The sequence below is a fragment of the Eurosta solidaginis genome, chromosome 1 (assembly GCF_040869045.1).
Source record: "Eurosta solidaginis isolate ZX-2024a chromosome 1, ASM4086904v1, whole genome shotgun sequence".
Taxonomy (NCBI): Eukaryota; Metazoa; Arthropoda; class Insecta; order Diptera; family Tephritidae; genus Eurosta; species Eurosta solidaginis.
The window spans coordinates 53317728-53341019 of NC_090319.1; the positions used below are offsets into that span (position 1 = coordinate 53317728).

Sequence of the window (23292 nt, forward strand, 5' to 3'; positions counted from 1 at the left end):
GTAACAATTTTAGTCTACTTTTAATACCAATTTGGCATTTATATATAACAATGCCAGAAATTATAATATTAAAACCGTGCTGGTTTTATCAAAGAGAGGGAAATTTATTCTGTATATGGTGTTATTTTAAGGCGGGAGACAATGTAAGTTTTTGCATAGTCCTCTTCAAGTAAAATTTAGAAGAAATTCTACCGAAATCTTTGAAATTTGATATTTATTAAAATGAGTATTATTTTGAAGAGTGCTGAAAATAAAAACCCAATTTAATTATTTAAATAGAAATGTATGTTTTATTTATATAAATTATATAAGTAATACTAAATTTATATATAAGTATAACTAAATTTTATTCTATTATTTCACAGGACATTAACAAAAACATTTTCGAATGTATATTGTGGACTTCAAATGGTCTTACATTTTTGAGGCTATATAAACCAACTACTTCTAAATATTCTGTTGAAGAAATTTCATAGCACTCCAAGATGGAATTAAATTTCTTACTGACAAAAATTTCTAAACTTAAGTAAATTTCATTGTCGATAAGATATATTTTTTTATTTGTCCGAATGTAAGAATTCCGTTTTCTTGTCTTAAATTTAACATAAATTCTGGCCTATAAAAATATCCATATTTACATTTAAACCTTTTTATTATTAATACCTGAGGCATTTTATTTTTATCAAATCTCTTAGATAAAAACTTCTGTGCACTTAAATCTAAATCTTCAAAACTTAAATTACATGGTGGATCACAAATAATTTCATTCTCAAATGTCATACTTTCCCATTTAATACTCATTTTTGTTTGATAAATATTAGCAAGGGATTTACATATATTTTTGTAATTATTGATAACTGAAACATCATCCCTGATAAATTCGCGATGCTTAGCCTCGTATCTCATTGCCCACGTATGAATCAGAGGACCCATTTTTTCCAAAACTGACGGATAGTGGGTCAAAAAGTGATGTTTTGGGAGCAGGGGTTCTTCATAAAATTCTACTATACATTTCAAATGTAACTCTATATCTTCTCTAAGAGATTGAATAAGCGAAGTAACCCCATTCCAGAAATGTGGCATAATATCATAAAAGTTAAAAAAGATAAAGGGCATGTGCAAAATAAGACATAAGTTTTGAGAGGCTGACAATCCAGTGGATGTTCGGCATTTTTTATCAAGTGATTTTTGATGGGAGGCATATACTTTGAAAATATCCAAAATTGAGACTTTTAATTTTATCGTTAATATCTGTCATTGAAAGGTATTTGCTTTCCGCAAGCTTCTGAAAACAGAGTTTTAAAATGAAAGGTAGAGTGCCTTCCAAAATATCGTGCATTACATCAACATTAAGACTTTAAAAAATTTTGTAGTGAGATAATTTGTAATTATCCCCCCATTGAGTATTTACTCTCTCTGTTATTGACATTGGTTCAATTTTCTTCGCTGGAATTTCGCTGTTCATATTTATAGGAATGCAAAGCTTGGAATGTCTACTTAACGAGCTAAATGTATTAAATACTCTTTTACATGTTTTAGGGGAACCGCACATCAACTTTAATCCATGAGACTCGGATGAGAAATGTTAATTTTTTAAATGAAATACAACATTTGCAACAGTTTCAAATTCTTTGTTACATGAAAAGCAAAACTTTGCCATTGTTAGTTAATGCAAAACTTAATTAAAAAATTCCTTAAACTTATTCTCGAACTTTGATTGTACTTCTAGTAACCTAGAACTTGGCTTTTATTTTTGTCGTCTATTTTGTAAATAAATATTGCAACAAATACCAAAAAGTACGCCAAGGTAGCATCAAATTGTATATTAAATACGTAAAATGCTTTAAAATAAAGATCGAATACCTGTCTAAACTTATAAGAGGGGGCAACACCTATCGTCTTACCATCAATGGTAATAAAATATTGGCAACTTGTGGCTTCATCTTGTCCAACTGCAATGATGGTGGACTGACTAGACGCCACTGTAAATTCTGTTATTGGGGTGTTGAGCTGCAAAAAAAATAAATTTGTTATTTGTGTTGATTAAGAATAAAAACATTGATTGCAAATTACGTTTTCAAAAGACTCGAAACTATCGACAGATTTTTGGAAGTTTGTTTCTTTTTGACCACGTCCATTTGCTGTAAATGGCAGCAGCTTTAAAAAAATCAAAAAAGGTAGCACTTCAGAGGACCAATCAGTATGGTTTCCCAAATTAGATCCGCCACTCGCATCAATGAAAATGTTTTCCACACAGGTTTCATACTTTTCACAGTTTTCTAAAAAACCTTTCGAAATCGCTCCAAACTTGCTGTTAGTAACCTTATAAACTGGAAAAAGACGTATCACTGATTCAGCTAGTGCAATTTTTTCCTCGTGCTTAGGGTAATTTCCACAATGCTTTCGTAAAAAGTTGGTACACTCGCGCACTAAGGAACGTCGGTAGCTGTCACTTAAATTGTTCGTTTTTTTGTATTCCTCAAGAATGCACGAGAAATCTCCATATCGGAGGTAGTTTTGCAACTCCTGGTGAATACTCTACCATTAAAATAAATTTTGGCATTTATTCTTATAATTACCTCGTGATTTAAACTCTTAGCAACTGGTGATCCCTTCTTTGGCAAATTTTCATTTATTTCCAATAAAAACCGGCTACAGTCTTTATATTGACAAATAATTTCTTGGAAATCGTCCACAAAAATTTCAGCTCCATCGCGGTCTCTCAATGTTATTGCACAACCGATATTAATGTTTAATTGCTCCACAACTGGCAAGAAATACAATTTACTTTTGCAAAATGTCATTAATTATTTACATTACTTACTTGATACAATTCCTTCGTTCGTCGAGAACTCACGACTTTCAGGATTTGTGATTTTAATGAAACGCAATTGTCCCTCGTGTTTAATTTTCAGAAACATCGTGCACATGACGCTTTCCCAACAGTCGGACAAGTAATACTGGTTTTACTTTTAAGCCAATAGTACTAATGTGCAGAGTTCAATGAATATAACTCGGAGTAAGAGAATTTCTTAATAATTTTTTGGTTTCGTTTTAAAACCAAAAATACTAAAAATATCGGAGAGACCATCTTAATGCCTTTCTGGTCTCAAATTAAAACTAAAAAGTATTAAAGTTTGGGAGTGAGAGCACGTCTTAGTACTTTCCTGCTTTTACTTTTAAGCCAGTCGCACTAAGGAGCCGAGTAACATTAATTTAATTGAGTGTGAGAGAATTTCTTAACACTTTTTTTGGTTTTGTTTTTAAACCAATGATACTTAAAATATTAGAGAGCGAAATTTTATATTTTTTTGGTCTTAGATTAAAACTGCAAAGTATTAATATTTTTAAAACGCGACAATCAGCATTGATTAAAGTTTTGTTTCAAAACCATTTTGGATTAAAATTTATTTCTTAAAATAAAACTTTTTAGAATTAAAACACAAATTTAATACCAAAAATGTTTAAGTTCAATAGCAACTGGTATTAAAAGTAAGACTCCACTTTTTACTGTGCATACATGGATTTGACCTCAACAACTGTATTTTATTTGTATGCTTAGTAGGTACATATCGATGGTTGGTTGCACACAGATCCCAAGTGACGAATTAAAAATTTTGTATACTATTGTCACGGATATTAGCATCACTAAGTTATCCCATCACTAAGGCGATGCTAAGGCCATGCCAAGCAGTATTTACGTTAATAATCAAATCAAGTATACACATATATAAGGCAGCCCAGAGAGATGTCACACACAGATGCATTTACGCCTATGTGCGCGCGAGAGACTGTAAACTACAAACATTCACATCAATAATTCAATCTTTATGTATCTACATAAATGAATAAATAATTGCGTCTACACATATGTACCATGTACGAATACGAGCAGCGGAGAGTCAATGCGCAAACACATGCATATATCTGAGAAGTTTGAGAGCTACTGGACTAGTAGATTCTGGAAGCGCCTAAAAGATGTATAAAATTGTGCAATTTTAGTTATAGCTGAGAAGTTTGAGAGCTCATGGACAATGCTAGTACATTCTGGAAAAATGCGAACGAGGAAACCAAAGGGTATAAAAGGAAACAGATGAAGAGGCGCTGTAATTCAGTTTGAGTTGAGCAATCAATCAGTTATTGATTAAGCACGCGATCTGGCGGCCAATAGTAGAGTTCAATTTGAGTTATCAATCAGTTTGGTTATTAAGCCAGCGAGTAGCAAAGTATAAGTGTCATTGTGAAGTACTTTAATAAAGGCCATTTTTACATTATTCAATATTGGAGTTATTTATTCAACAGTTTAGTGATTCGAACTTAGCAGAGGATTGCAAATAAGAGGATTTGCAAGTAAAATTCGTTACACTATCAAAACTTAGTACTAAACATTTGAACCACTTGAGCCGAACCGGTTCGGCGGTTTAGAAGTCGCCGCGAACCGGTTCAAGTTTTGCTGAGTGGTTCATACCACTGAACCGAACCGCTTCGATTTTCGAGGCGGTTGGCGGCCCTGTTATTTTTGTTTTGCCCATAAAAATGTGCGCTTGAAATGTTCCATTGTTAATTCGCTAATAACGACCGACATTAGCAAATGCTCAGCACTAGTCTCATCAGCGCATACGTTTGTTACTGCTGTATTTTTATATAACCAAGCGACTTCAGCACCACCATTACGCACACGCAATGTCATTTTACGACGGCCCGTTGCTGTTAATATTTTTTGTTCGATCTCCTCTAACAATTCTCTAAGTCCTTTGTGTTGCGTAGCTGAAACAAAATGCATATCTTTGAGTGCCTGCGCTTCCGTTTGCGACGACAACAAATCAGCTTTATTGCCGACATTTATAATGGGAGGCATTTGTTGGGTGCCACCAACAGTATTCTGAAGTGCTTGTAATGTTGTTAACACATGTTGCTGCTGCGCCTCTCTACATCTATGCGATACATCTTGAACATGTATAATGATATCCTATTTTAGTTGGGAGAGATATATGTACTTATGAAATTTAGTTAAGTTTAAATCATAAATAATAACATGGTGCAACAATATTTTTTGGGCCGAATAATGGGATGAAAGATCTAGACCTATTATATAGAAGATCTTTTACATTCTCTTTCTAGGCGCAAAAGCCACCCTTGCTTGAGAGTGAAAATATTCCCACAACAAAAAGTCTGGATCTTTCATTTGTATGGAGGTATTCAACGACTTATTTGCAGATCCACATACCGGCTGCTAGTCTGAAAACATTTCTTGGAAATCAAAAGTGGTTTGGAATATGTTTACAGAACGCTCTATTTCAGAATATTTTTCATATACACCCCCGCTCTACTTCTGCTGAAAGTGCATTGAGCTTCTATTGTGATAGTGCGTCTTTGGTATAAAATCAGACAGGGCGTTCTTTGTGACAATGCGTATTTGATATTGTGAATAATATTAGCATCACTAAGCTGCTACTAAATAAATGCACAACAACAATAAAACAGCCACTCTTATGTAGAAGGCGACGACGAGATACCTCATCACACACACATATATATAGTTATCAGCCGAAGTATAGTTACTCACATATACACAGGCATATGGCAATAGAAAACATAAACTACAAAATATGCATGTATGTATGCATATAGATGGTAACCAAGCAGGAGATACAAAGTTTTAGAAGGTGAAACGTCTAGACCTTGGGAGAAATATGCGAACGAGGCAACAGAGAGTATAAAAGCAGCGAAAGCTGAGCAATCATTAATCAGTTTTGATTTAAGCACAAATATTACTCTAAAACAATTAAAGCTCAATTTTACAATGATATCAAATATGAATAAAAATCGTTTCGAAATAGGAGTCATAAAGGATTATTCAAGAATAATCACATTTAAGATGCATTTTTCTCCCGACGATACATTAATTTTCGAACAGAAAATGCTTTTAAATTTGAACGTTTTTAATCATCTTGGGGTACGATATTTAAACATTTTTTGATCAAAATTTTCAAAAAATGCTGGCTGGGTATTGATTGTGAAGTATAATTGGGAAGTACTACTCCAAAAGTAATCTAAATAAAGAGCAGTTTGCAATACTGAATATTGGAGTGATTTATTCAACAGTTTAGCGATTCGAACGTTAGCAGAAGGTTTCAAATAAGCGGAATTCCCACCAAAATTCGTTACAATATTTTAGTTCGGCATTATTTCAAACAAAGTATGAAATGGGTGGTCCTATCTTCACCCAGGCAACGTATTGCACGTTTATACTCACTGCTAGCATTGCATCCTCCAGCGTAGCTACAAAACACTCAATTAGACCTGTCGGCAAATCCGACATAAAACCCACAGTATCCATATAGAGGACCTCAAGACTGCATGGTAACATGCCGGCATGTGCTGTCACATCAAGTGTAGCAAAAAGTTGATTACGTGGTTTCATGCTTTGCTCTTGTGTTAATGCTTTAATTAGTGATGTCTTGCCAGCGTTCGTATAACCAACCACTGCTATTACCGGATAGTTTTTTTGTTTACGTTTTTTGCGTAATAATTTTCTTTGAAATAATCCAAATATGTATATAAAGCTATGATTAATACAAACACAATACGATACCTATGATCCCGAATCCTTTCCAATTCCTGCTTTAATTTGCGTTCACGTGACTTTAATATTTCCCGCTGTGTATCAGTTATACTGTAGCCTTGTTTACGCGATAATGTTGGATTTGCATCCTTTGCTTGTGCCCAAATATAAGGTATCTCAGCCATGGCTACTTGTAAGCGGGCTTCCGCACTTGTAGCGTGCAAACGTAGTATTTGTATGACAACCGAATAACGGTCTAATATTGGTAACTTAAATGTGTCCTCTAAAAATCTTTTTTGGCCAAATGATAATGTACTTTTGCTAATGAATATACAAGTTATGGTCTGTTTGGATTTATGGTCTTTTAATTGCTGTTTAAGTTCTTCGATTTTACCGCTACCAAAAAGTGATTTGCGATTAAGTGATTCTAGTGGTACCTTAATAGCATGAGACACATTCCAGTTTGGCAAAGATTCTACTAATGCTTTTGCTTCCTCCAATTGATCATCAGGAGTGATTAGAGTATTTCGCTCATTTCCCCATTTTATATATGGCTGTATAACGAATACGTTTTGAGTTAACGAGCCGGAGATGATATGCATAGCACTACTGGCCAACTCCTCATAGGCACTAATGAAGAAAGGAAATTTTATTTCTAGGTAAACAGATATGTACATATACTGAGTCAATAAACAGAAAAACCACATTATGGTCTGTTTATTGTTGCTATAATAAGATTGCCCGAAGGTTAATAAATAAATAAATATTTATCGACACCTCAACGGAATATCAGCCTAGCTCCTACTGATATAATAAGGAAATTGAATCGAGAATAATAATAGGATGGAATGAAAGCAGCTGACATGGTCATGGAAAGTGTACTCAAGTGAACCTAAAGAATTTTGAAGGGGCTCGAAAATTATCCTGAGCTGAACCAGGATTAATGTCAAAATCAAAAAGTTCCAAATTTTTTTTTAATATTAAACAAAGTCTTGGGCGATTATGGATGGTCTTAGTTACATTAAAGTACATCCAGTCTTAACCAGATGGATAGGCTGCATGTTAAATTGCAGGAAGATTAAATCACAATGGGGATTGTACTAGAGGTTTACGCCGATCACTTTATCGGCGGCGGCGTGGGCGGCGCGCCGGCTTACGCCGGTGTTCTTACTTTAAAAAGCTTGACTTTTCGATTTAAAAAAATAGTATTTAGGAAAGGTTTTGTTTGTATGTATTTAAGGAAATCAACGTGTTGGCCATTTCGGAAAGATCCGAGGTTTTTGCCTCAAGATCTCGCACACTGTTCAAACATTTTCAGGAGTAACTCCTTGCGAAGGGATTGTCCCTCGTTCACTTGCTCCAGAGAGGCTTCGAACCTAGCCCCGGTCTTTGGGATTGATACGGCTGCGTCTGCTGAAAAGAAATAGAGATACATAAAATAGCCACACTTTTGTCTGCATATCCCGTGCAAAGCGTAGTTTCACCTAGGGTTAACTCCTAATAATCGTCGCGAACACAATTTCTTTAAATCATTTGTGGCTCCTTGGCGGCCACGTACAAAGGTGACTTACGGTTGCTATTAATGGTCTATTAATACTCATGACTCTCGTGGCACAGGGCGCCTCCAGTTTTTTCGGCTGTTTTTAAGAGCTACAATTCCCGATGTGCGAACGTAGCAATCCCGACCACCAGTCGCTACCAGGCCTCCTGACCCTCACACCATATGCCAGCACAGAAGCTATAGGACTGCGACTTCGAACTCATACCTTCGTCGACGTCATTTTCCTAGAAGCTCTAGGTGTAGCCCCGAAGACTTTCCAACGGATGCTTTTATCGCGCTATGCTGCCGAGCTACACCAGAGAAACAAATTGAAACGTTAGGGAGTTCGGCCAAGGATGCCGTCATTGCGTAATGGGTGAAAATCGAATAATCCTCGGCTCATCTACGTAATTAAAATTTTACAAGGACTCTGGATAAAACTTTTAAAATGTAGACCAAATTTTGTAGACGTTTGTGTTCACATCATTGATTTCAATAGTCTTCGTTAAATCAAAACGATATTTTAGAATGAAAGTCGACCGATTTTAAGTTGAAAGATGTTTACTGCTGTTTTCCGGCCTTATGACTAGTTCAACTGTCCACTACGTTAGGGTAGTAGCACACACCGTCATTAGTTCGACTGCCTTGGGAAAGCTTTTGCTTCACCACTTTGAGTGTTCTTGCGAAGGACAAAGCCTCACCTGGTAAATACATATATGTGCCTACGTATTCACATTTGTAAAAGGAGCAGTAACGTGTAGGTGATATTTAAACTTGGTTGATAGGCTATAACCAATGTGATTAACTCCAAGGGACTAGTTTTGCATAGGGCCGCCAACTTTGTCAAACCGGGAGACTTGGGTGTTGAAGGATGAAGTGTGAAAATTAAAATTAACATTTCAGACGCTATTGTACAGTTTCGCAAAAAAAAAAAACAGATTTTTGAATGTAAGCCCAAATGATTTTCCAAAACCTTCTCATACGTACATATATCCTCAACCTAAGTTTGAGGTAAGAATCATTTCAAAGGAGTGTTTATGCCCCTAGAACCTACTACAGGAATTTGCATCACTGACTTGGCTTATTCTTTAAGCCAATCGCAATATAAAATAAAAAAAAAAAACTGCACTTTTTTTAACAACTTGAGGACAATTTGAAAACAATTTTTATTTGATTTCATTTTTGGAAAAATATGCAAAGTGATCATATAAATTTATTATATAATAACGTTTATTTTAGTGTTTTGTTTTAATAACTTGGTGAATTGGGTGATGCAAAGTCCGTGTTAAGCTGACATCGAAAACGCCTGTATTTTTAAATAACTTTTAACAGTTAGAAAGAGTTAAATTTCGCAATTAGTTTCTTATAACTGGCAGTGATGCGCATCCGTTGATACCACTTTCGACCATATCCGACCAATTTTCGACTTGAACAATAAATGGCCTAACAGTCTTAAACGAGTTGAAAATATAGTAACGCGCCGGGCGCCGCCGCCGCGCCGATATTTTTGACATTCGGCGTCGGCGTGCGAAAATGGACCCTAATCGGTGGCGGCGGCGGCGTTTATCGGCGGCGTATATATCTAGATTGTACGAGGCCACGAAATCAGTGGACAGAGGCACGCCGCAGGGAGGGGTGCTGTCACCTCTGCTGTGGACGATGGTCATCAACCAACTGCTCAGGCGATTCGATGAGGGACCCGTAAAACTTAAGCTTACACAGATGACGTTGCAATTGTCATAAGTGGAAAGTGCCTTACATCGATTAGCTCTTTGATGGATCGGGCGTTTCGGGATATTCATACCTGGGCATCTAGTGTCGGGTTGAAAGTCAATGCGGAGAAGACGGATATGGTCTTGTTTGCAAAGAGGTACAAGGGTCCAAATTGGACCAGGCCTAAGTTAGGAGGGGTGACCTTACAGGAGAAACCTTGCACAAAATATCTAGGAATCATCCTAGACAGTAAGCTGGCATGGAAGCTCAACTTGGAGGAGAGGGTGAAGAAGGCCTCAACGGCACTTTATGCATGTAAAAGAATGCTGGGATGTACGTGGGGCCTATCACCCTCTCATTCTCATTGGGTTTTTACAGCGATTGTAAGCCCTATTCTATACTATGGAGTTCTTGTTTGATGGAAAGCCACACAAAAAACAATACACCTCAAAAAATTAGAGGTGGTATGCAGACTATCGATGCTTAGCTTTACGGGAGCCATGAAAAGAACCCCGACGGCTGCACTGTATGCCATTCTTCACATTCCACCTCTAGACCTGGGAGCAAAGAACATAGCATTAACAACTGCAATCAGGCTCGGAGCCTCGGGGCAGCTTGAGCGCCGACCATATGGCCATAGTAGTATAGAGTCATCAATCACAAGATGAACAGGCTACTTGCTTCCCTACCTGCGCTTCGAGGGAGATCTTAAGGCTACAATAGAGGTGGACGGTTGGCGCAAGGGTGCTCAAATGGCGGACGAGGCGATACACGTGTACACAGATGGTTCCAAAGTAGTGGAGGGAGTAGGGTCTGTGGTATACTGTGCTGATCCGGAAATAAGCAGATCCTACAGGCTGCCGGATTACTGTAGCGTTTTCCAAGCGGAAATATTACGGGAGCCCAAAGCAGTAGAAACCTTGGAAGAGAATAACTTAAGCTGCAACCGTGTTAACTTTTATATTGAGAGTGAAGCAGCAATTAAGGCAATAATCTCGAATAGCACAGCATCTAAATGCGTGTTAGAGTGTAAGCAGTCTGTGGTGATAATCGGGACAGGGAGAAGCATACATCTATATTGGGTCCCAAGGCATATGGGAATAGATGGGAATGAAAAGGCGGATGAACTAGCTAAAAAGGGCGCATCCCGTGAAGCTTGCTCCGTAGACGTCCCAATTAGACTGGTTCAAGCGCGGGGCTGTAAAGTGCCGAAGATTATGTGTAGGTCTTACAACCTTAGACTAACAAAGTTGCTTCTATCATTAAAAAGAGAGGACTGTAGACTCATGACGGATATTCTGACGGGACACTGCCTTCTGGCGTCACATGCCTTTAAGTGAGGCTTTGTCAGTGATAGCAGATGTAGGAAGTGTGGGTTGGAGGAGGAAACGATCGAGCACGTTCTGTGATCGTGCCCTGCACTTGCCAGGCTAAGACTCTAGCTATTAGGAGTGAAACAGCTGTCAGATCTAGAAGCAGCAAGTGGCTTAAGTCTAAGGAAGCTTCTAGTATTTGCCAAGAGGACGGAGTTATTTTATAACATAGGTCCTGGTTTTTGATAGGGTTTTTCAGTTTGGTCGTTAAAACAAACGTCTGGAAACTCTACGGACTGATTCAGTCTATGTGAGGTCCTCATGGACCGGCAGTTCAACCTAACCTAACCTAAACAAAGTCTTTTGAAGGATGTGTAGACGCTATTGACATTAGATGAGGTCATTCTTCGGTGCATTCGAGAAAAAAGTCCACGAAAGATTTATAGATATTTGTGTTAAGTCAAGAAAGCATATTGAAGAATAATCTGATAGTTGAGAAGCTAATTCTTTCTTTAGTTATAAAATGTACAATCATACTATGAGAGAGTACAATCGCTGGCGCATGCTGATGATGTTGATATTATTGGCTTTAACAAACGCGCCGTAAGTTTACCCCCAGTGGGTTAGAGGGTTAGAATATACCCGCGGTAGGTATGCCTGTCGTAAGAGGCGACTAAAATACCAGATTCAAGGGGTTTTGTAGCGCAATATATAGCTTCTTCAAACCAAATTGTCAACCTCACCTTCGAGCGGCGAATCCCGTTTCACTAACAGACGAGGCTCTGGCGACCCCAAGCTCCACATGGAACTTGGGGGTGGGGAGGGCGGGATGGCCTGAAGGTTTAATGGGGCCATATAAATCGTTCCCGAGATGGTCGGGCTAGCACCTTAATGGAGCTGTATTGCCGGAGCGTACCGGATCTGTATCCGGCAAAGGACCATCACATCGATAACACTCCCCAAAGCCTTCGGGGAGCAACCTTATCGCTACAACGACAACAACAACGCCGTAAGTTTTCTTTAGATTATATTTAGATGCAAAAAAAGTGGTGAACGGGGGCAAGATGAAGTACTTGGTGTCATCAAAAGAACGAATCATCTCATTCGCGCTTTGGCAGCTCCATCAGTGTTGACATGATTCATGAATCCTGTGGGTGTCGCTATTGGCGTGCATTTATTATCATGAACTGTGTAAATGAAAAATGACTTTAAATCCCTTGGTGCTCTTATTTGGCGGCGACTTCTGACGGCGCTGCCAAAATCGTCTAGGCGCCTTTAATGAAGAAGAAGATTGAATAATAAGCTTTACGCAAGTTAATGTTAACAATAGTTCCAAACCAATGAAGAGCAGCAGTCGCCGCATCCATCATTAGGAACCTCCTTGATTTTATTTTAAAGTACTTATGAACTTTCCATATTCCTCCAATGAGAAAATTATATCAGAACAAGATTTGAGAATGCTTAGAAATTTAAAAGCCCGCAATCTATTTAAAGCAGCACTAAACATTAACGCCTGAACAATTCGAAATATTTTGTAATATATGTACATATCTAGCCAAATTGCTCCAACGATCGTATTGGATTCGTGTACCAACACATTTGAAGTAATTTAAATTGTACTGCCCACTCAGCATTGAGGCGATTAAATTTTGAATTTCCCTACATATCAAATTAATCTGATTACTCTTTCTGACTAAATAATGAGTTATCAAACAATTGAACAAAAGAAATAATCAATTGGCTTATTTTGTTTTGTTGATTTTCCGACAGGGTGGATAAATGATGTATATAGGAACGATTTTCGACACTGATGATGGCACGACGTCGAAACCGGTTTGTCTCGAAACCAAATTTGACAAGGAATGACGGAAAATCGTTCCAATATACATCCAATAATCAAATATGAATACTTTTGATGATCACACAAAATCGATCACTTTTTGGAATCATTTTTGAAGTCCTTTGATGATTAAAATTTAATATTTCAAAAAAATCATCAAAAAAAAAAAAAGAACCAAATATGGTTACCAGATGATCAAAAACTGAATATAGTTTTTCAATCACATTTTGAAATCATATTTAAATCAAATGTGTTTACTTTAGGTCGTGGCGGAACGATACAAGGTGGCATCATGGGACAGTGATTATAAACTTTTTTTATTTGATTTGATACATCGACTTCCGGCGCAGTACGATTTTGACATTTGTCCATCGAATTTACAAAAACAAAGTACATGGAATTTCTATTTATGTTGGTGGTATGTGAAAATCTATTGACATACATGTATACGGTTTCAACATCCCTTATCGTATCCTATTTTAAGATGTTGTTGTCGCAGCTGTATATCGGTCAAGTTTGTTTGCGAGTTACATGTGGTTCTGATGAAATACGATTATTATGTAGTATCTTATTTTGAATGAGATATGAGGAATAAATGCATGATAATCAGGGCTGGGACTATCCGCATATTCGAATATCCGGATATCCGTTGACACGGATAAAATCCGAACGGCATGGATATTCTTCTGTGAAACTATCCGGATTTATGAAGATCCGGTTAATAACCGTATTTTTGGATATCCAGTGAAAGCAACAAATTGATGTACCATATCGTCGCTGCGCTAACGAACAGTTGTTTTTTTTTTCCAATTTTTTTTTATTGCATATTTTATTATCACTATATATAGCCCACATTCCTGCATATTCCGTTTTTTTATATGTCTTTTGGTTTAGAAGTGATCGAAAACAGCTATGTGCTCGCAGTACTAGAAGTACTCTGAAAAACGGTTATGTACTTACTTGCTTATCATTTTTTTTCATCGCTAGCGAAAGTGCTTTGATTTCAATGTAAAAATAATTACAAACCATCTCGCTTCCCAAGGCAGCCGGTTCTATAAACCGGAGCGGCTCGGGATTTTTCCCGACCAAGGGCTGTCATTTCAGTGTAACCCCATTTAATTTGTTGCGTCCCTCCCACAAATTTCCATCCTCCCAGCAGATCCTTGCAGCGTGACTGCGCCGTATTCTCCTGCTCCGAGAGAGTATCGAATTCAATCCGGGACCTGTACCTGACCTCGGTCCAGAGAAATGGTTTTGCTGCGTTTGCTGGAAAATAATTGTTTTTAACCGGTCACACTCTTGTCAGTGTGTCACGTGCAAGGGATGGTTGAATCGGACAGGATGTTCTGGGCTAGACCCCAAAAACCGACGTCCTCGTATCTTTTATAAATCGTTTGTGGCTCCATGCTGTTCACGACCAAGGGCGTCCCGTAGTCTGCGCCTTAGCGCCCCCACTACCTTCTAGCAGCCCCACTGCTCAGCAAGCAACAAGAAGTGCACGCTGCTGCTCGCGCCCTACGGAGCCACCAGCTCATACGGTCGCTCCTACTCATAAGTACAATCTCCGTAGTAGAGTCGGTAGCAATGCCGAGCATCAGCCACCGCCCCGTTTTCTTCTCACCCTCTGCTCGACACTAGCATTCGAGTAGGTCAGGAAAACAAACTCTTAGTCCCTACCACCATTTGTCAGCACAGAATATATATGTTTGCGACATCTTGTCAATGCGGCTCCAGCCTTGGACAGTGCCACTTTCCTAGATGTTCTGGTCTCAGCGACAGCAACCCCCGAAGGGTTTCATCGTGCCATGCTGTCAGGCCGCAAACCCAACTACACCGGGTACCCAAATGCTTACCCAGGGACGTCCAGTGCCAGAGCCACAACAGAAATTGCGTCTTGGCCTCCCTCGACTCAGGCGTAGTCACATATCACTTACCCGTTACACTTCAGAATTCTGCAGTTAAACTGTAATGGGTTAACTAAGAAGATCACGGAAATAGTTGATTTAATGAAACGGCATAACAACATCCGCATTACAGCGATCCAAGAGACCAAACACACAGCAGGATCTGCTCTGCAGACCTGCTCTGGACATATAGTCCACAGAAAAGATCGCGAGAGTGGAAATGGGGGCGGTCTCGCGTTTATCACCCACCACTCAGTGCAATATAATATATTTGATCCCAACATCGGCATCACGCTACCGACTGCCTTACACCCTAAAATCTTGGGTGTGACTTTCGATGAGGCTCTAGATTTTGGACAGCGTGCAACCGAAATTGTATCGAAAATCCAGAGCCGTAATAAAATCCTCAAATCTCTTGCCGGCAGCACTTGGGGTAAAGAGAAACAAACGCTCATTACTACTTACAAAGCAATTGGCCGGCCGATTGCATGCTACGCGTCCCCGATATGGTCGCCAAGCCTAAAGGTTATACTCACTGGAAGAAAATACAGGCCTGCCAAAATTCTGCCCTCAGAACCGCTACGGGCTGTCTTCTTATGTCCCCAGAACACCACGTACACAATGAGGCGAGAGTACTCCCTATTAGGGAGAGAAATGAAATGCTAAACAAGCAGTTTCTGTTGAATACCCAGAAACCTGGGCACCCCAACAGACATCATTGATGAAGCTACACCTCCCAGTGGCTTAAGGGGTAATCTTTGAGGAAATACGGCAAAAATTTTATATATTTCCCTACCGACAGAAGCAAATTTGAATCGTGTTTGAAAGCAGCTACATATGTGCTATAAAACGGCGCAAATATTTATCACATCGCGATGGGTTAAAAAACATGATTTTTTCCTTCACACATCAATAACATACTTTCCATAAAATATTTCAAAAATACATTTGCAAAATTTTGCAAATGGACACCAGAAATAAGTTTTTTTTGATCTCCTGAAAAGTGACGGAAAATATATAACTGTTTTTGTGAGCGCAGCGACGATATATGTTTATTTAGGTAATAGTCTAGTTGAGGGGTCGACTGCTAATACGCTACCAAACGACGCGTCTTGACATCAGTATTAATAATCCGAAGGCGGAAAATAAAAATTTTAACGCGTTCAAAAGATATTAACGAAAAACCGAAAAAAGACCCGCGGGTACCTCCGAAACCGGGGGTTGGATCCATAGTATTTTTGCGCAGAACACCTTTCTGCGTTGGCGGCCTTCGGCCGCGATTATAAAAAATAACCCTGGGCTACGCCATGCCAAGTCCGGGTGTGTGGTATAACCGTGGCTACCGCCACGGTGATGCACAATTTTTTTTGGGGGTACGAAACAACAACCACATGGAAATCGCCAACTTTAAATGCAAATATCTCCGGACAGAGATAAAATTTTTCTTTTCCGCCATCGGATTATTGTTCTCGAGATTAATACGGGTCGTTTGACATCTCCCTCGATATTTTTGGTAGCGTATTAGCAGTCGACCCCTCAACTAGACTATTACCTTTATTTAACATTAATAACAATAAATTCGTGGGGCATTTAAATCAATTAACAGCGGCTTTTCACAATATAAACAAATAGCACTGTTCTTATTTTCACTTGTTTGTAAAATTGTTGCTTTTTAATTTTGACGTTAATTTAATAAGCTACAAACATATTTTGTGAATAATTTTTCGATGTTTGCTTCGTTTAATTCTGATATGCAGATATTCAACTTTTATATTCCAGTATCCGGACATACAGATATCCGGATTTCCCATTTGTGAATCCGGATAGCCAGATTTTTTGCTTAGCTATCCGGTTATTCGAATATCCGGATAGTTGAAAAATCCGGATCGCATTCAAAAATCTCAACCAAAACGATTGAAATATCGCACTTGTTACGTTGAAGTGTAACAACTAAAAATTTCCAAATTTTAGTTTTTTGCAAGAAAACAATGTACAGTGGTCATCTCTACCCACTGTAAAAATCGTTCAGTGGTTTGTCCAGTCTTTCGTTAAACAAAAACCGTTATGACTCTCTCTTTGTTTTCAGAATGACTTCTTTAGACTCAACTAAAGAGTTATATTTTTAGTTGTCTCCAAGTGCATAGTACAGGTCTACGAGTAGGATATGTAACAGCACGTACAAACACAGCCACGCTCACCTGATAAAATGCTTGTTCTTGTTGTTGTTGTTGTTGTTGTAGCGATTAGGTTACTCCCCGAAGGCTTTGGGGAGTGTTATCGATGTGATGGTCCTTTGTCGGATACAGATCCGATACGCTCCGGTAACACAGCACCATTAAGGTGCTGGCCCGACCATCTCGGGAACGATTTATATGGCCACATTAAACCTTCAGGCCATCCCTCCCTCCCCACCCTCAAGTTCCATGAGGAGCTTGGGGTCGCCAGAGCCTCGTCTGTTAGTGAAACGGGATTCGCCGCTCGAAGGTGAGGTTGACAATTGGGTTGGAGAAGCTATATATTGCGCTACACAACCCCATGAATCCCGCTTGTTCTTGTTCGTTTTTTTCTTGTGGATGCTATTTGGCACCGTTGTACTTCTTAGGTCCAAGAAAAGTTTAGTAGCTGCTAACGAAAACTGGGTAAAATTTTTATTGTAAAATTACAAAGAAATATCCTTATTTACTTTGAAACAAGCACTTAATTACACCTCCTTTTAAAATCCATAAGTTTTGGACAATGTTAATTAACAAATTGTGATACTTTATTACCCGCTGCTAAAACATTACCAAACCGTTGGGGGAAGTATTAATAGACGCGTTTTTGCCTCGCTTCCAATAATTCGAATACTTTTTCGCCTTTAGACTATTGATAACATGACAAAACGCGTCTTTTCAATTCTCTTTCCACATTTTTGGACGGGTTATTGCAGTCAACCTCGGTTTCAAACTGTTTGTCGCGGAGAACATTTGAACGGGTAGAAAAACTTAGCACCTTTGTTTGTATTCTTAATACTGGAATAACTACGCGTCCTTAGATACCCCAATTCAAGACTTTTGTATAATTTGTTTTTCTGTAGGACCCATATAGGTGCACCTCATTTTCATATTACATTCGTTCAAAAAAATGTACCATCACAGCACCCCATATCTGATATTCCGCTCCTTTTTTTTGTTTCCCTGCGTTGTTGTTGTTGTTGTAGCGATAAGGTTGCTCTCCGAAGGCTTTGGGGAGTGTTATCGATGTAATGGTCCTTTGCCGGATACAGATCCGGTACGCTCCGGTACCACAGCACCATTAAGGTGCTAGCCCGACCATCTCGGGAACGATTTATGTGGCCACATTAAACCTTCAGGCCATCCCCTCCCTCCCCACCCCCAAGTTCCATGAGGAGCCTGGGGTCGCCAGAGCTTCGTCTGTTAGTGAAACAGGATTCACCGCGGATAGGTGAGTTTGACAATTGGGTTTGGAGAAGCTATATATTGCGCTGGCAACCTGAAGGGTTGCGCTACACAGCCCCTTGAATCTGGTATTTTAGTCGCCTCTTACGACAGGCATACCTTCCGCGGGAATATTCTGACCCCATAACCCGCTGGGGTGTTTCCCTGCGTCGCTTTCCACAACAGCAACCTCGGTAATTTTGACACTTCCTTCAGTGTCAAACGCATGTTCCACTGAGTTCCACAATATTTTGACACTGACCAAAGTGTCAAACGGCAGTGTGTTAGAAAGAGAAAGGAATTGTTTCCTTCTCATACATATAATACTTGTAAACCTGTACTATGTCCAAGTGTTTGAACAAATTGGTTCGTTAGTGTAACACATAAAGTGTAACATTTTTAATTGTGTCTATTTAGAACATATAACGGTTTGTTTAAGTTACGTGTTATTTCGGTTTATCACTCTTTAGTTTCATTAGGTAAGTTTATTTTATAACACATATGTCGTATTGTTACCACTATGTATATAAAGAAATTTCAGGAAAAGAGTAATAACTCAAAAATTTGTTATTTTCGTGCAACTACCAAACAAATAAAAATTAAACAACGGTTATATTATTTTTAATGATATTTTCGTGCAATTACATTTTTTTCCTTGTAATATTTATGGAAACAGTTTTTCATCTCTACTGAAAATGTTCAAATTTTGAGTTCTTACACTTTAACGTAACAAGTGCGATATGTTCACAAATATGATCAGAAAATGACTGTGAAAAGCAGTAAAATATTCCTCTAAAACCAATAAAGCTCAATTTTATAATGATATCAAGTATGAATAAAAAGTGTTTCGAAATATGAATCATAAACGATTATTCAAGAATAATAGAAAGTGCTTTTAAATTTAAAAGTTTTTAATCATATTGGAGAATATTTAAATATTTTTTGATCAAAATTTTCAAAAAATGCTGGCTGGGTGTATTTTTGTTTTTTCAATTCAATTCAATACTAGTACATGCATATTATCAAAAAAAATTTGTATACGCTTTTATTTACCTATCATCTAAATTTAGTGACGCATTGCAATTGCCTTCATTTTCAAGATCGTCGTGCATTTTAATAACGTCATCACTGTCATCTTTTGCCGCGGCTTCGTAAGCACTTTTATTATTGCGAATGCCTTTCACACCCTTATGCTGCACATATTTCCATCGTTTAGATAACTCAATCACTCCACCTTTAAAATGACTTAATAAGCTGCTATTTCTGGTAAGTAACGCAAGTTGGATGTTTTGGTAAAAAATAATACTTCTGCTGTTAGCAACTTTTACTACACTTCTCAGCAGCATTTTTTTTTTTTTTTTTTGTATGTAAATAAGTGCTTTTTTCTGATATTTTATAAAAATTGTGCTCTAATTTAATAATGCTCCTCTTTCAATACAGTATGCTTATCTTCCGCTGCCATCCAAGCTGCTTGGCAAGCTTTAGTTCGCGTTGTCGTGTTTGTATAGGATACACCAGTGGCCACAATAGTCGACAATAAAACGCTATATTGAAGCGGGTATTGAATTTTCGTGCGCACTAATTTTTGTGTAAAATGACAACCGGAAAATGCTAAATGAATAGTGGTAAATTATTAAGCAATTAATATAATTATGCAATAACAAAATATAAATATATTCCCTTACTTAAGCAAAAGGATGCAAGACCGGAGAAAAGTGCACGAGTCATGCAATTGAGGTAGGAATCAAATCCAGGATGTTTATCACGTTGTTGATCCTTCAAACTTTTGATGTCATTCATGCTCAACCACTAATCCCTTTTAAATTTACTCTGTATAACAGAAAAATGCCGAAACGAGGCACTTTTATGAGCGTAATTACGACAAAAACAGCTGATTCCGAAATGTCAGAATTTGTTTATGTTAGAGTTGGCAAATTTCTGTGTACCTGTGATGTTGTCACAGGTACACAAATATTACAGTACAGTTTAGCGACAGCTTAGAAGGAATATCCGTGACAAGTGACAGATTGCCTGTGACAGCATTTGTTTCCCGTTACCAATCACTCTTACCAATAAACTCAATCATAAACTAAAATAAAGCCATGATCACAGGAACAAATCGCTTCTATGCTATGAACCAATTCAATGAGCGTATTATTTAAGCTGCGACTGAATAACAGTACATGCCCAAGACAATGATACAGAGGCGTCTATAGAAACACTCTCGCTAGCAGAATATATCCACTATTAAATGGATGGTCGCAGTAATATAGCGATTTATTTTCTGAAATAAATTGTTGCCTAAGTAAATGGTAAAGCCTTAATAGAGTTACTCCTACCCCAGAAAATTGTCAACATTTACAGTGCATACAAAGAACAATTCAACTCACCATATTCACTCTTATCACAAAGCACACAAGAAGATTGCGCATTGCCCATTTAAACATTAGATCAGCTCTTTTTTATGCGCAATTCTTACGTCATTTTCCTTTAGCTCTTGTTTTTTCTCTCTTTCTTTCATTCGCTCAAACAGTCAACTGTGACGAATATGCGCAGAACGAAGCAATATTGAACTCGTGAATGCGCAATCTGGGTAGGTGATTTTTGTACTCATATTAACAGAGTATATGTGGAACTTAAGAGCGAATTGAGAGTTTCACAGAGTTGCACTGCCACACCGCCATTTTATATAGGGCAAAAGTGTAATGCTTTTGCATTGCGAGCAGGCAACAATTTTCACAAAAGAACGAAATACCCCGTAAAGGCGTTGCCTGTTTTTTGCGCGGCGTACAAAAAGCCTAACACTATAGCCAGAAAAAAAAAACACTATTATTATTGTTAGTAATGTTATGTATGTATATATATGCTACTACTAGTGAGTGCGTTAGTAGAGGCTGAGTTTTTCTGCGACATCTGCTACTTTTTGGCAACACAATCCGTAGGCAAAAAATAAAATCAGCTTTTTGTATTTTTTGTTTTGTTTCAGTCACAGTCACGAGTAAAAACCGCTGTGACTGAGAGGTCGCAATCACATATAACGTTGTCCCTCAAAAATCACGGGATCGGCCAACATTAGCTTATGGCCAGTGTTGAATATAGCTGCAGACATTGGTGCGTTATCGGTAACCGTATCGGTTACAGCGTGCATCAAAATTTTTCGCTTCTACCTTCCAATCTTTTTCTGTTTGTGGAAGCTGAAAACTAATGAAAAACTTATAAATCTTTCTTTTTAGGAATTCACTGTTCGACCAAGCAAAAGAAAAGTTTCTGAAGAAGATAAACTTATTAAAATTGCATGCGAGAGACTTGCCAACAGCTGCGAACCCACAGAAGGAGACCCCTCGGCTCAATCGTGGGCTTCGCAATATAGTGAAATGGAGGCCTCCCAGAAAACGATTGCGCGAAAAATCATATCAGATGTTTTATTTCAAGGTTGTTTGGGAGCATTGGAATTTAGACACGCGATTCAAATCCAAAATGTTTTTAACCCAAGTCAAATATTAACACCAAATGTCATTCCGCAATACCCAATGCACACGTCTACGCAACTTAACTACGCGGTGCCCCAACACATGCAGAGTTATACAATAAGAGTTCCGACTCATTTAAGTAGCGGCTCGTCCATAAACAGTAGTAGAATGTTACCTCAAGTCACACAAAACGTACGAATCGTTGAAGATACATCATCCATTAATTCGCGCTCGGTAGAAAACTAACAAAATTTCTTTGCATCGTTTGAAACGGACGAATAATTTATTTTTATTTTTACTTCAAAAAACCAATAATTTTCAGACACACATAAGCACACATGAAACTTTTCTTGTTTAGTCGAAAACAAATAATTTAATCAATAAAATATTACCTTAATAAAATCTTTCAATTGACTTATTATGGCATCACAAGTCTCTGTAACTATTTTCCCAATCGTTTGGGGCGCAATTGCTGTCAAAAATTTGAAGTCTTCAAAGCTATTGCCACTAACTAGAAAGCGCAAAGTTAAAGCAAGGTGGTGATGAGGGAGAATCGCTTCTCTCATTATTGTATCCAGTTTCGTTATGAGTGGCAAAATTTTTTGTAAAAGTTGGTCAAATGTTGCCTTGCTCATACGAACGTAATTTTTAAAATCATTTTGTGACTTGAATTCCAGTTCTTTAATAAGCTCACTTTGTCCAAGAACTGCTCGTTTTTTAAACCATTCTTTGCACCAAATTCTTTTTTGGCGATCTTCTCTCTGTTTTTTACGCTTAATTGCCACAGCGAGCAATATTGCTGCAGCACAATTGTTGTCCGTATTCATCGCTGTCTGAAAGAGAACTAATGTTCGGCCAAAAGTTCGTATGGTGTATGGCCAAAGCTGCGAACAAGATTGCGGAATGTTCGCGGAAATGTTCGTGTCGTGTATTTGGCGCTTAACCTTATAACAGCTGATTCGACCAACCTTATGGGAATCAATGCAATCGATTATTGGTGCCGCTGAGGTCGTAACCGTATCGTAGGCAACCAATTGGTTTTTGGTTTAAGCTGGAGTCATTGGTGCCGTATGTCGTATCGCTGTATCCGTATCCCTAACGTAATCAGCTGTTTATCGTTACGACGGTAAACCAAAACCCAATTGGTTGGCTACGATACGGTTACGACTTTAGCGGCACCAATAATCGATTGCATTGATTCTCATAAGGTGGTCGAATCAGCTGTTAACAGGTTACCGATACGGTTACCGATAAAGCACCAATGCCTCCAGCTTTACCGTCGTAACGATAAACAGCTGATTACGTTAGGGATATGACTACAGCAATACGACAAACGCCACCAATGACTCCGGCTTATAACTCGGGTTCCAATGAAACGTGAACCAGAGAGAGAGATTTAACATGCAAATGCAACAACAATGTGACCATATGGTCATATGGTATCATGCGTTGGCATGGGGAGTGATAAATAGGCTATTTGTCGCTCCTATAGGGCTACACTAGCTGCACT

General features: G+C 38.3%; 2 protein-coding genes across 3 annotated transcripts; both read right to left on the reverse strand.

Annotated features, from left to right (window-relative positions):
• Positions 1-358: 358 nt before the first annotated feature.
• Positions 359-19658, reverse strand: LOC137253389 (putative GTP-binding protein 6). 2 transcript variants are annotated; one of them, XM_067790225.1, is made up of 7 exons: positions 19366-19658; positions 6596-7195; positions 6257-6536; positions 2825-4969; positions 2580-2767; positions 2074-2330; positions 359-2010 (listed from the first exon to the last, which is right to left on the reverse strand). In XM_067790225.1, exons 1-4 carry the CDS (start codon positions 19656-19658, stop codon positions 4514-4516), a joined length of 1629 nt encoding a protein of 542 aa, XP_067646326.1. In that variant the 3' UTR covers positions 359-2010; positions 2074-2330; positions 2580-2767; positions 2825-4513. The 2 variants fall into 2 exon arrangements, with proteins under 2 accessions (XP_067646326.1, XP_067646314.1); XM_067790213.1 differs by having other exon boundaries at positions 2074-2526.
• Positions 19659-19726: 68 nt separating this feature from the next.
• Positions 19727-20219, reverse strand: LOC137253397 (transmembrane protein 141). The gene is made up of 2 exons (XM_067790238.1): positions 19998-20219; positions 19727-19923 (listed from the first exon to the last, which is right to left on the reverse strand). The coding sequence occupies exons 1-2, from the start codon at positions 20110-20112 to the stop codon at positions 19727-19729; spliced, it is 312 nt and encodes a 103-aa protein (XP_067646339.1). The 5' UTR covers positions 20113-20219.
• Between the last annotated feature and the right edge of the window lie 3073 nt (positions 20220-23292).

Excerpts from the sequence above, each read along its gene's own strand:
- LOC137253389 (XM_067790225.1), bottom strand. The coding sequence starts at position 19,658 with ATGCTGCTGAGAAGTGTAGTAAAAGTTGCTAACAGCAGAAGTATTATT. Across the intron at positions 7,196-19,365 it reads TCACTAAATTTAGATGATAG|TGCCTATGAGGAGTTGGCCA; the intron begins GTAAATAAAAGC and ends TTTCTTCATTAG. Across the intron at positions 6,537-6,595 it reads GAAAGGATTCGGGATCATAG|AAAATTATTACGCAAAAAAC; the intron begins GTATCGTATTGT and ends ATTATTTCAAAG.
- LOC137253397 (XM_067790238.1), bottom strand. The coding sequence starts at position 20,112 with ATGAATGACATCAAAAGTTTGAAGGATCAACAACGTGATAAACATCCT. Across the intron at positions 19,924-19,997 it reads TCTTGCATCCTTTTGCTTAA|CATTTTCCGGTTGTCATTTT; the intron begins GTAAGGGAATAT and ends CTATTCATTTAG.